Raw genomic sequence first — 14880 nt, forward strand, 5'->3', positions numbered from 1 at the left:
TCCCGACGCCGTCCACGCTGCTGAGAGTGACGTTTAGAGGAATATGTAAATATGTGCTCTGCGCGCTTTCCTCTAAACAACAAAATAAACAACAACAAAGATGACAGCAGTGAAAAAACAGCAGTTAAGAAAGCATCTGATCATAGCGATGTTTGCACCAGCTCTATAAAACTACAATCAAAACACTGTTATGATAGTTTGATTATAATGTATATTTGAGACTATAGAGTAGACTATATAGATCTAACTATGCGAGACTACATTTTACATTTATTCATTTAGCAGACGCTTTTATCCAAAGCGACTTACAAATGAGAACAATAGAAGCAGTTAAACTAACAATAGGACAACAATAAGCAAGTGCTATGACCCTTCCCAGTTTAATCTAACTAGACTATAGTTTGGATTAATCCCATTTCTTTTCATGACACATTGACATTACAGTACAGAATAACTCTTTCAGCATTAAAAGGTTAGTTCACCCAAAAATGAAAATTTTTAAAAAATCTGTCATTAATTACTAACCCATAACACCTTTGTTCATCTTCGGAACACAAATGAAGATATTTTGATAAAATCTGAGAGCTTTCTGTCCTTCCATTGGGAGCAACGCAATTTACACATTCATGATCCAGAACAATAGGAAAGACATACATTTTATGAAGCAACGCAAGTGCTTTATTTGTGCATAATTTACCTCTATATTTACAAAATAATAGCGTGTTCACGGAAAAACTTCCGGTCTATAAGTCAACACGCATGTCTCGTGGTGCTCCCCCTACTGGATTGCAAATAAAGTGGTAAATTATGTTTTTTGTGCAAACAAAGCACTTACGTTCCTTCATAAAATTGAGGTTAAAAAACTGGAGTCACATGGGTTACTTTAATGATGTCTTTACTATCGTTCTGGACCTTGAATGTGTAAATTGTGTTGAACCCAATGGAGTGACTGAGCTCTCAGATTTCATCAAAAATATCTTCATTTGTGTTCCGAAGATGAATGATGGTCTTACGGGTGTGGAACATCATGAGGGTGACATGATTAATTAAAATTTTTGTGTGAACTATTCCTTTTAACGTTGTCATAGAACAGAAGAGAGGCTTTCGGGAGCATGTGTAAGCGTCACATCCTTCTCATTTATGTGAGTCATTCACATAAAAATCTGTCAACAGGCTTTCATAGACAACCTAGGAAGTCGGGAAGATCTCGTTTTTAAGTTTCGTTACAAGCTGTTCACACATTGGTCATAAAAAAGCAATTAATACATGAAAATTCTTACACATAGCCCCTTTAAGAACTGCTCCATTAAAGATTTTTTGGGAAACCCAAAATATTTCTTCAATGGAATTACTGTAAGAACCTTTATTTGTGTGTAGAACCAAGTCCTTGCTCTACATTTTCTTTTTTGCCAATTCATTCATTCAGAACAATTTCATTCAACCAATTAAAAAAAAAATTCATCAAACACATCACATCAAACACACACACATCACACATGACATTTCGGCACAAGGAAAATATCAAAACACGGCATCAACATTATGCATTCAGGCCAATACGGTCACTTGCAAAGAGTGAAATCCTTCAAGGAAAACCGGCTCCCACTGAGAGTTACAGAGGGATGGTGCAGCATTATGAGAGTAGCTGGAGGGTAATCTAGTGAAGTTGAACAAATGAACGAACAATTGAACAAATTGTTATTGTTTTGTTTGTTTTTCTGGAGACTGAAGGGTACCAATGGGTGTTCTGAGTGCGGACTCATGGTCCTGTCTTTCTCTCCTTCTCCTAAACTTGCTGACCCAGACTCAAAGGTGGCATTGATGTGTGCACACCACTTTGGCATGATGAGTAAGCAGAACTCAACCGCACAAAGGACATGGGTCTGCTAGACAAACTGAAAGAACAACACAGGACATGAAAACAGCTGTTCAACCCAGGCAGCAAAAACACCCTACAGGGATCGTAATTTAGTTATTTCAAGACTTCCTCTGACCCTTAGAATTAAATGGGCTGTGCCTAAAAGACTACAATGTAATGGTTCATCTGGTGTTTAGGAATAGCATCCATCATCCTTCTTATTACTTGACTTAACTAGTATTATAATCATCATCAATAATCATCATCATCATCATCATTATTATTATTATATTAAATATGGCCAGTTGTATGTTAATTACAGACAAATAATCAATATATTTGACCAATTTTCATATTTGTCAACTTATCTCTTTTGTTGTTCTTATAAAGAATGATTCATATAAATTATTATTAACAATATTAGATCATAAAATAATAACAATGAGAAAAAAAATAAGAAATACAAAAAAAGTGGGGTTCTGATTTTTGACAGACTGGATATTTAAGCATTAAAGAAAGTTAGTCTGTTTACAATACATAGAACAATGAACTCCTATAAAAAAAATTTTTTAAAAAAAGGAAATAAAGGAAAATTTGATTTCTAATGATATGAGCCCTGATTCCACTTTGATTCCCAATTATTATGTTTAAATACACTTCAGTTTTTGCACACTAAAGCACAGCTACATGTATATATCAGCCAGCTACTTAGAGGGGCCAATCAATGGTAATGATTGTTTTTGTTTTTTTGCATAAAACAAACTATAAATGACTTGAACTTAGTGGTGGTGTTGTTAAAATTCCAAGGATTAAGGAGATGGTAAAAAGCGACCCTGCATTAAAACCTGTATCCTGCCTCTCAGCATAACAGTTAAAGGGTTGTTATCAGAGCTGTTGCTGTAAAGAAGGATGTAAGACATTACTGTGCATGATATAATCATGGTCTAAACCCCAGGGCATCTTGGGGGAATGCGGTTGCCGTTAAGATCTGAATGTTTAAATGTTAAGGAGTATGTGTGAGAGAAAGAAAGGTACCAGCTTTATATCAGATAGCCAAAAGTGGCTAAAACCAGGCCACATCCTCTCCGCATCAGTCCACCTTCCGTCTACTTCCTCCCCCTTTCCTGTCTCTCCTCCTCTTCTTCTACAGCAGAGTTCACCCTGCAGCGATAATTCAGCCTATTTCATCTCTCTGCTCATCAGAGCCCAGATTTAATGCACAGTCTAAACCATGAGCCCAAACCTCAGACGTCTTCAAACGTTAAAGGAGGTCAAAGTGTTGTTTTAGAAACGTTCCACATGTCTGAACGCCGAGGATCAGATTCAGACAACCTGTTTACATTACCATCTACAAAACAATGCTGGGTGGAGGAAGCAAAGTCTGTTTTTTTTTTTTTTGTTCAGATGTAAATGACACATTTGCTACATATTTCCAAACTATTGTTTAAAGAGTTTTTGGATTTAAGGCAGTTGAAACATATACATTAGCCAAGTCGCAAAATCATAATTATGAATTATACATTGCTTCAATAATAAATGACAACAAATATAATTTGTGCAGCTTTTTATACCACATTGTTGCTTGGCTATTATAATATCTTTATTATTTATCTAACTACGGTTGAGTAGTTTGAAATTAGTCTGTTAATTTTTTTTCCAATGTTACACATTCAGGCTAATTTGCAGACTCTCTCTGAACATGATAGGCGGGCAAAACGTGAGCCAATCATAATGCAGTGGGGGACTGCCTCCTCTCTGTGACTTTTCAACTCTATAACATTGTCCCCCCCTTACATTCATTCCACGCTTTAGCTCCATGAGAACAAAATGAGCTTAAAGGAGGCATAAAACAAATTAACCAAAAAAATCTGCTTTGTGCAAAGCTATAAATAACCTGATATTTAGCTCATTAAATAAGCAAAAGCCTACATCCATCATGCAATTAGTGTAGACTGTGTAAAGTGGCCATTACAAACACCACCAAACAATCACTGTGAATAAAATCTATTTCAATGCCGTTTAAAAAACATTAGCAGACACTGTTCACGGTTTCTCAATTACAACAGCTCATAATAACATAAGCTTTCCTGCTGGTACACATCTTCAGATTTATTCCGCCAATGAGCCTCATAAAGCATTAGCGTGGAGTTGATGTGGCAAGAGCTAATAAAGCGCTGCTACACTAATTACTGGAGTCATTTGCACGTGTAAGATCTGGATCGAGAGAAGTAACATCTCATTTTTTCACATGATCAGTAAACAGTGCGTCTGAGTACCATCTTGACACACAGGCAATCAATACATTGTCATCAACCCGGTCTACGCCGCCACTCTTTTTGTACAATGATCACGTAGCGCTGGATAGTAATATAGCAAAAAATTTGTCACATGCTAATATCTGTAATTCAAGTTATTTTTATTTTATGAACTATACTCTTTATGAACTCTTTTGTGTTCTTGTCATTTACTCTACGTCACATTGTTCCAAACCCGCATGACTTTATTTCTTCTGTGGAACACATTTTCCATATATTGAAAGCATAGTACACGAACGCAACACACCAATTTCTTGTGTTAATTCAATTTAAAAATTAAATTGTCTTCATTTTTATCTGTTCCTCACATAAAACTAGAACATAAGGTTTCAGAACAGCTCATGATCACTGAATGCCTTCATTGTTGGTAAAGAGCGGTGTGAACATTCTTCACAACATCTCCTTTCGTGTTTAACAGAAGAAAACTAAAGTCATAAAGGTTTGGAACAGAAATAACAACAAACTTTTCATTGTAGGGCGACCCTTAAACATTTATCAAAATTGCATCAATTCCATGGAATTTAAGATAAGATTTTTTTTTTTTTTTAAGAAATTATTAATCTTTAGCAAGGATACATTAAATTGATCAGAAAAAAATAACAGTAAAGACATTTAATGTTATAAAATATTTATTTTCATATAAATGCTGTTCTTCTAAGAATATTGGAAACAATCACAGTTTCCACAAAAATATCAGCACACCAGTTTTCAACATTGATAATAATAAGATATGTTTCTTGAGCAGCAAATCAGCATATCAGAATGATTTCTGAAGGATCATGTAACACTGAAGACTGGAGTAATGACGCTGAAAATTCAGCTTTGACTTCACGGGAATAAATTACATTTTAAAATATGTCAAAATAGAAAGTTATTTTAAATTGTAATAATATTTTACAATATTACAAGTTTTTACTGTATTTTTAATCAAATAAATGCAGCCTTGGAGAGCATAAGAGACTTCTAGCAAAACTTTTCTGATCCCAAACTTTTAAAAGGGCAGTGTACATGCCACTCAAATCCACAACACCCTTTTCCCATACTCTAGTCTACAACATAGACCCAATCACCCTCAGTACAGTAAGCAAAGCTAAAACCCTCCACTGAGGGAAAGTGAGAACCACCACACAACAAAACCTATTTTTCTCCTCCACCAGGACCACAGAGACTTCTGGAAGGAGAGTGGTAAGGACTTGTGACTAGAATTACTGACACACTTTTCCTTTGAGCGTCGAGCTAATCTGGGTTTAGGCGTGATTACGTAAGCCATCGCTTTTTCCCATGTCTCTGGGCAATAGTAGCGCAGCTGAAAACCGCGCTTGGTGATTTTTAGTCCTCTTTGTTCGGAAGGACAGACTTGGACACAGATTTTAGTATCACCAGTTTCAGCTGCTGCAATCACACATGGCCAGCTGTGAACATGCCCATGTTTTTACAGTCTCTCAGCTGTGGGGGGAAAAATGACTGAAACGTTCAGTACTGGAAAAAGCTAACTGTATTTTATGAGTGTGAAATCAACATCTATAATTTCTTTCCACGACACCGCTGGTACTCAGATATCCTTATCGGAATACGATGTCTAGCTTAAAGGATAATTCCGGTATTTAACACCTTGAGTCTATTTTGTAGTTTGTTTTGGATGAACTAGAGTGGTGGACACAGAAATTTTGACGATTGGTCCTGTCTCGACTTTTTGACTATTTTAGAATCGCCTTTGACCGCTTCAGAGTGGCTGTCTATGGACATGCACGAACATGTCCTTAAAACAACCCTTAACGTTCGTTTTCAAAACTGTGCAACTCACCGAGTGGTTAGTGGTGTTCGTTGATGATTAAAAACAAATATATATCGGCGCAATGTATGATTTCAATCCGTGTTATTTGCTATAGTGGAACTATTTTTTCAGATACCTCACAACCGCGTATAACCTTCCGCTCGATATTTGAGTCTGAAGCGCTAGCACACTCCCGACCACTTGATGGCGACAACCACTTTGCCGTACAAGGACGCTGTACGGAACTCGGTGTCTAGCGCATAGAGCACAGTTGCTCTGCTCACGCTAGCCTTCTGAGAGACGGAGAACTGAGCAAAAAGACTACAACCAAATGTAAAAAGCCCCCTTTTCCGTTTCCGGTAGCGCAGTAATATCAACGAGCAATGAGTCCTCCAACAGAAATCAATGGGATTTTACAAAATGACAAATAAAACACGACAGAAACTGTATTTCACTACACTCGGTGAGTTGCACAGTTTTGAAAACGAACGTTAAGGGTTGTTTTAAGGACATGTTCGTGCATGTCCATAGACAGCCACTCTGAAGCGGTCAAAGGCGATTCTAAAAGAGTCAAAAAGTCGAGACAGGACCCATCGTCAAAATTTCTGTGTCCACCACTCTAGTTCATCCATAACAAACTACAACATAGACCCAAGGTGTTAAATACCGGAATTATCCTTTAAAGGTGCACGGTGTCATTTTTAGTGGCATCTAGTGGTGAGTTTGGGAATTGCATCCAACAGAAGTTACGGTGGCCGACAGGAAAAAATTTCCGTCTGAGACAGCAGAGAGTAGCCAGTTAAGCATTGAGGTTTCTTTACAAAGATAAATAAGATAAGAAATTAGGTTTACTTAATTATTCACTAAAACGATGTTATTGCAAATATTATTGTTACTTGTTCATCGTGTCAGTGTTTTATTCGCTGACTTTAGCTAGCTTCTTTGCACGAAGAACAACATAGTGACGAAACGCGTTTGTCTATTCAGGGCTACTGTAGAAACATGTCGGCGCATTTCAATGCAAGGGGACCCGCGGTGTATGTAGATAGAAATGGCTCATTCTAGGGTAAAAAAACAAACATAACGGTTCATTGAGTAAGGTCTTTATACACCACTGAAAACATAGTTATATGATATTGCATTTCTGCCAACAGATCATCCTAAATATTACACAATGCACCTTTAAGACATTTTAACTCTTTCCCGGCCATTGACGGAAATTTCCGTCATTTGTGAGACTACGCTTCTGAATCTGATCCAGACGTAGTCTTTGACAAAAACGTGATTTTTTTTTCAACTTTTTGCTCAAAATGTTGCTTTTTTTAATGAAACTTACCCACATTCAAGGGTTGATAAAAAAAAGGAATGCATGAAGCTGGAATGAAACAGTTTTTGTTTGTTTGTTTAAAAGCAGAGTTCTGTTCTTTCTTTTGATATATTGCATATTCAGATATTCATACAACAACATATTCTGGGGGCCATGAAAATTTTGTGAAAATTATCAAAAAGGTTGACGGTGGCTGGCAACTTAAAAAAAATAAAAAAAATAATTGCTGGTGGGGATAGAGTTAAGAGTGTTGTTTTTGTTTATTCGTGCGTTCTTGGTAGGAACATAGACACAAACATTGATCTCTATATACCGTATATATATATATATCGTGTATCATGATACTAAGCGGGGCAGATGGTCTCTGGGCCCTCCCCAGCTCTACAGCGCCCCACAAATTTCCATTGTAAATCTGTGGTGAAAAATGGAACTGCAGTGAGTAGGGGTGGAACGGATCGCAGTTGAACAGCAGCACTGGCTGCCAGATATGCGTGTCTGCGCCACAGCCTGAGAGACAGCAGGTGAATGTGTGTGTCTGACCTCAGAGTGTTTCCCTACTGTCCACCACAGTGACCCCTCAGTAATGTGTAAGAGAGAGAGAGAGACGCGCATTTCAGACAGCGCTCGAACACCAAATTGATTCCTCTTTCGCGTTTCCTTGCCCTTGAACGGACACATTTATATATAAATGTATATAAATAAATATAAATAAATATATATTAAAAAAATTATTTGCTGATCCGAAAAATGATCCGATCTGTGGCTCAAAAACCAAAAATGATCCGAACCGTGAATTTTGCGATCCGTTCCACCACTAGCAGTGAGCTCTCATAGAGAGAGCCATTGGTGCAGATTTCAGGCTGCCCGACTTATTTTCACTTTACCTCACGTAAACCTCGCTCCAGACCAAGACGATATCAGTCCGCTACTCCGCTTTAGCTATGTGTATATTAGTCTGCATCAGGTCAGAAACAAGTTGGCATGTGTGGAGTAGCATATCAAATTAATGAAAGTATAAATCCTTTAGTTTAAATGTGCTCATGTGAGTAGCCATTATATACAGTAGTTCTGTTGTGTTTGTTTTATGTTTGTTCTGAGAATAGATGTTTGTTTTCCTCACTGGAATTCCTACACAACTTGCCACATTCTAAAACAACATTCGGAGGCAATACATACTACATTGTGGCAATTCTAAGATGTCATTCTATGTGTTTGCCGTGTGTACTAAAGTCTGTCAGTCGTCATTAGAGCGCCACCCTCAGGCTGAATAACACAAGGTATGTCTGAGTCTGATGTGTTCAGCGATTAGAATATAAAGCTTTATCATAAACTAGCGCTAAGACCCAGAATCTGCCCTACCTAAAAATACGGCCAGGATTCGCTACTGTGTGGACCAGACTCTCTGCCGACAGTCGAAAGTGGTTACGTGAGATCAACAGCATAGCGTAGGTGTAGTTGTCATACCTGTGGCAGTGCGGAGCTGAGCTGTCTCTGCAGTGAGTCCCGGTCATAGATGACGTCCTGCAGGTGCTCCTGGGCGAGGGCCAGGCTTTCTTGTGTCTCTCTCAGGGTGTCCAACAGACGGTCTCTCTCGTCCAGCATGTTCACCATCAACTGCTCGAAGTGGGAGTCAGGGTCGGAGGCGCTGCTCTGGGAGCCACGCTGGCTCAGCGCAGTGTCCTCGCTGATCGTGGGCATCACTTCGCACATCATCTTTACCTGCTGAAAGAGGACGGATGCTTAGAATACGCATGGAGATATCCGTAAAGCTGCTTTGAATCAATGTGTATTGTGAAAAGTGCTATATAAATAAATTTGACAACTTTGATATGACTTTGTTCTGCAAATTGTGACCCTGGATCACAAAACAAGTCATTAGTAGCACGGGTAAATTTGTGGCTATAGCCAACAATACATTGTAATTGTACGGGTCAAAATTATTGTTTTTTCTTTTATGCCAAAAATCATTAGGGTATTAAAGGTGCATTGCGCAAGTCTCTGAGTTTTTGCAGAACTATGCCCCCTCTGGCGGCAAGCGAAACTGCAGCCAGAAGTGTGCACGCTCACGGACAAAAGTTTTCTTTTTTTTATCTTACGTGGAGTTTGCGTTGGTGTTTGAAATGAACTACAAGCCGGTCTCTTAGAATCCATCTTCTACGGAGAATGGCGGCGAATACACAAACCTGCCAGACAGCCAGGTGAGCGTGCCGTGAACGCGCATGACGTCACGCCCAGTCTAAAATTCCGGCCCGAATCCCTCTTATTTATTTTACTTTACAGGATTATAGAGACAATCTCAGTGATCAGAGAAGGGCTCATTCAGCCCATCAGGCAATTGTTTAAGCATGTATGGGTTAGAAAACGGGTATTTTTAACATGAAAAAGTTGCTTAATGCACCTTTAAGTAAAGATTATGTTTCATGACGATATTTTGTATATTTCCTACCGTAAATATATAAAACATTTATTTTTGTGAGTGAATGCAGCACAATCGCGAACATAAATTGACAACTTTAAAGGCGATTTTCTCAATGTTTCCATTTTTTTGCACCCTCAGATTCTAGATTTCCAAATAGTTGTATCTCTGAAAAATATTATCCTATCAAAACATACATCAATGGAAAGCTTATTTATTCAGCTTTCAGATTATGTATAAATCTCAATTTCTCAAAATGTATCCATTTGACTGGTTTTGTGGTCCACGGTCACAACTGTCCATTTTGAGACCAGCTTTAATAAAAATGAAGGTAAATTATATTTAATATTATCAATAAAATATCAACAATATCATCACAATGTTTTAATATTATTAAAATAATAATAATAATAATAATTATTGCACATTTTAGAGTATTGAATTTATTGTACTGTGGTACTGCAACAATATTTTTTTTATCTTGTCCAGCACTTTAGGAAAAACTAACAGAAATCTAACAATTATAATAGTAAAAATATGAACAAAAACAAATGAAAATACAGTCATCAAATACACTCATGTGCTTAGTTACTCATACTGCTTATTTAAATAACAATAATAAATAACTGAGGTTTATGTTAATTCAATATACTGTGTGTGTGTGTGTGTGTGTGTGTGTGTGTGTGTGTGTGTGTGTGTGTGTGTGTGTGTGTGTGTGTGTGTGTGTGTGTGTGTGTGTGTGTGTGTGTGTGTGTGTATATATACATACATACACACACACTACTGTTCAAAAGGTTGGGGTCAGTAAAACAGTGAAAAGAAATGTAACTAATACTTTTATTCAGTACGGGTGCATTATACTGATCAAAATGCATTTATTACATTCGAAAATATTTCAATTTCATTTCAATATCTATTCATTTAAAAAAAATCCTGGTTGGTGGTTTCCACAAAAAATATCAAGTAGCACAACTGTTTTCAACACGGATAATAATAAGAAATGTTTCTTGAGCACCAAATCAGCATATTATACTGATTTCTGAAGACTGGAATAATGATGCTGATTCAGCTTTGCCAAGTCAAGAATAAATTACATTTGATATATTTCACAGGATTAATATTTCACAATATTACCGTTTTACTGTATTTAAAAAAAAAAAAAATCTAATAAATGCAGCCTTGGTGAGCATAAGAGACATCCTTCAAAAACATAAAAAAATCTTACCAAACACCAAAATTGTGGCAATGTCATATATATATAAACACACATATATATATTACACATACACACACTTTACGTGTAAAAAATCAAACATCCATAAATAAAAAAATTCTGTCGAGCCCTTTATGTCTGTCTGTAAAAGTGTATAACTGCTCGGAGCATCTGCGAGTAGACAGCATGTAGACTGTATGTACATAGTGGTGATGTGTGTCTGCTCCTGTTAGACTCAAATCTGTCAGGATTGTGACGGCTGGTAGCTGTAGGGGAGACAAGCATTAAAAACATGCGGGACCACAGAGCTCAACGCCTGGACTATGATGATACAACACAGGCAGAGCGGGTGGAGGAATCTCCTGGCAAGGACGAGATGTGTTTGTGTGTGTTTACAACAGAGTGAGTGGAGAAAGAACAGATGAACAGAGAAAGAAAAAGTCTTGGCAAGTGTATCGGTGCGTTTTCGATTCACCCGAGACACAAACATATGCCAACTCGCTTCACTGACCCGGGCATCTCGGGCACTGTTAATATACAAAATGAATCCGTTGAAATATTGCTGTAGAGTATATGTGGAAGTTAAAGCGGAGATGTGCAGCACCATGCAAAAGGAAGTCATTTTCTTAAGGAAGTAACACAGGAAAATAATAAATAAAGCAAAATAATATATATAAAATATAAAATATATATATTTTTTTTTTTTTCATTTTTTTTTTTTTTTATTATTTATTCACTATTACAGTATATATTCATATTTTAAATGAGCTTTTGGTTTAAAATTTCAGTACTTCAACTTCAACTTATTTTATTTCAGTTATTTCTAATTTCCATTTAGGTTTTTATCTTATACTTATATTTTATTTTATTTCAGCTTTAAAAAAGTGACTTCTGGAAAATACGGAAATATAATAGGATTTTATCACAGTCATTAGTAATAGAATTTCCTCCTGCATTATTGTCAATGAACGGACGCCAAATTTTGACAACAAAACTGAACTTAGTTGAACTTGACAAAAAACGTAAATATTTCAAACAGTATATTTAGCCTTACATGTTAAATCCTCTATTTTAATGTGCAACGGTGTTGTCGCAGTCATGAAGATCTGTACACTGCTCAAGTTACTGCGGGAGGAATAATATGAATTTTATTTTTAATGTAATTGTTTTTATTGTTGCAGCATATTTATTATGATTTACCTTAAATCTTGCCTAATATAATGCTATCCAACCCAGAGGATATGACACGCTTAAAGGAACACGCCTACTTTTTGGGACTTTAGCTTATTCACCGTATCCCCCAGAGTTAGATGAGTCTATACATACCCTTTTCATCTCTGTGCGTGCCGTAACTCTGTCCGACGCGCCCACCGCTAGCCTAGCTTAGCACAAAGACTGGAGGTAAACGGCTCCAGCTAGCATACTGCTCCCAATAAGTGACAAAATAACGCCAACATTATCCTATTTACATGTTGTGCCAAGCTAGGCTAGCATTGGGTGCATGAGACAGAGTTACGGCACGCACGGAGATGAAAAGGGTATGTATGGACTTATCTAACTCTGGGGGATACGGTGAATAAGCTAAAGTCCCAAAAAGTCGGCGTGTTCCTTTAAGATGATCAAACCAGTAATTTTTTTAATAATCGACTTCGGGTTGGAAATATTTGAACAACTTCAGTTTGATCTAATAATTGATGATTGAGAAAGTGAAGTAAGTGCATGGAAACAATGTGAACATAGTTTAATTTGTACAGTCTTTACTCGCAATTAATATTTTATGGGATGTATAACCTAATTCTCTAATTCTAATGCTTTTTAATGTGATATGTTGTTTGTATTCCGTTCTTGCATTTCTACAATGAAAAAGGTGGTCAGACTCTACAGTGGGCTCACACATTGTGCTCTACTTTAAATCATGAAATATGTATTGGAATAACATGACATCATTTTTCTTTGTTTTATCATACCTGATTAATGATTGTAAAGTGTGGATAGTGTGTTCAGATAAATAAATCAGTATAAACATCAGTATAAATCACAATCCCGTGCTATGGCTGCAGAGGAAGTTATTTCAAGCTATTTAAAGCTTCCGCTTTTCAAACGTGGAAGTGTGATAAAGGCCTATAATTTGCTTCACCAAATAGAACTGCAAAATTAATTACAGTTTAGTTTTCAACAGTCATTAATTTACAATCCAAACACAATTTCCATCGCTATACACATATAATCATACAAAAAGTTAATACAAGTAGTCCATTTCATTGCATTATTATCAGAAGACTAGGGCCTACATTCTAACTTCTCATGTTTGCAGATAGTAGACCTACATATCCATCCTAAGCTGACTCTCACTGGCAATGGGCCCTGCAGACACTATGCGAACAGGCTGTTAGCCAGAGTCCCACCATCTCCCAGCTAGCCACTAACTGCTAACTTTAGACCCACAAACGCTCTGGGCTGCGGCCAGCTCTCCTGTCTTTTAACCAAGCATGCAATGGAGAGCCCTGAAGCTGCCTGGAAAAGTGGGAGTTTTTTCCCCCTGCTGCTGTAGATAAAGAGACAATTCAAAAGACAAATTATTGTGCAAAGGTCTGTCACGAGTTAGACCACGTCGAAAGTTTCTCATAAACCACCGCTGTGTTTTAAAATGCTTGGCAAATGTCACTTAGATAACAGATGATTGTAGCAAGCTTAAGAACTGACATAAAAAATTAAATGTACCGTATGCATTAACACAATAAGAACAACTCAAGATTGAAACAAATAGCATTGTTCCAACAAGCAACTTATTTAAGTATAATTAAATGATTCAGTTTCACAATCACCCTTTTGAACAAAGAACACAAGCTGTGTATAAAAAAAAAAATAATAATAATAATAAAAAAGCGAAATAAATATTATGTTATAATAAATATGATATTAAATATTAGAAAATGTGTATACCGATAATAGAATAGAATAGAATAGAATAATATATTCTAATGTTATGCATACTATTACAGTACTATAATAATATTTTGAATTCAGTTTTCATTTTAGTTTTATTAAATTTAGTACTTCAACTTACTTAAACTTGGCGTTTCTAATTGTGAGTTGAAGCGTGTTAGAATTTCCAAGGGTCAGCATTCTCCCCTAAAAGTGATCGGTCAGAGCAAACCGTAAGTCGTAGAAACTTGAAACTTTAAGAGGGTTTTAGTACCCACCTCGTCCACAACGTCACCAAGGCTCACCCCAATCGGTCTGATGGTGGCGCTACAGCGATCAAAATAACGTAATAACTCATCATAGCTCCTAAAACCGTTCGTCGCAGGCTCAAGTGTCTTATATCGTTGGAATCCTTGGCTCAAGGTGGACAGAACACATGGCAACCTATTTTTGCAAACTAGTCCTAGGTTCTTTGTATGATCGGAACCAAACCAGTGCAGAAAGATTCTCTGGAGTCTGATTGTCACTAATTATCGGGACGATTATTCACGTCTGTGGCGCCAAAACATGGACACTTTTACTAAAACAGCTATCCCTCTTTAACGGAATGAGATCATTTCACTAAACTCGGTACACCTATGTATGGGCTCAGACTGTGGTCGCATGAAAAAGGACGTGGCGACTGACCACTTAGTGGCGCTATAAAATGAAGAAAAAACAACAACACGGAAACGGATATAGCTACGGAAAAGTCACGTACGCGCATCTCGAAAAACACGGCCGCCATTGGCCAATGAAGTTTGAGCACCTATCAGACAAGGTTAACAGAGGCCGATCGGAAACGAAACTCGCTGGGGCTGTTTGACTCTAGCATATTTTTTATTTTTCCATCATTGATCTATGTGGTTACAGGCTTGCTAAATCAAACATAATACCTTTTTACGCATGTGTTTAAAGGCCTCAAAGTGCTTGAACCCCGTTAATTGCTCCTTGCAGCTATATTTAAAAAAAAGTTTTTCATCTAATATTTATATTTTATTTTAGCTTTATTT

The 14880-nt window shown here is 37.0% G+C and overlaps 1 protein-coding gene and 1 long non-coding RNA gene across 2 annotated transcripts in view; one reads left to right on the top strand and one right to left on the bottom strand.

The window, feature by feature from the left end:
* Positions 1-14880, bottom strand: part of ppfia2 (PTPRF interacting protein alpha 2) — a 160724-nt gene that overhangs the window by 137850 nt on the left and 7994 nt on the right. The window contains exon 2 of the mRNA XM_082168192.1: positions 8739-8996. Within this exon, the coding sequence (XP_082024318.1) occupies positions 8739-8987 (249 nt within the window). The 5' untranslated portion in view covers positions 8988-8996. The remainder of the gene's footprint in view (positions 1-8738; positions 8997-14880) is intronic.
* LOC309497907 overlaps positions 1-14880 on the top strand; it is an 82396-nt gene that overhangs the window by 18322 nt on the left and 49194 nt on the right. The window lies entirely within an intron of this gene.

This window comes from Leuciscus leuciscus (genome assembly GCF_965113295.1).
Source record: "Leuciscus leuciscus genome assembly, chromosome: 4".
In the NCBI taxonomy this organism is placed as follows: domain Eukaryota; kingdom Metazoa; phylum Chordata; class Actinopteri; order Cypriniformes; family Leuciscidae; genus Leuciscus; species Leuciscus leuciscus.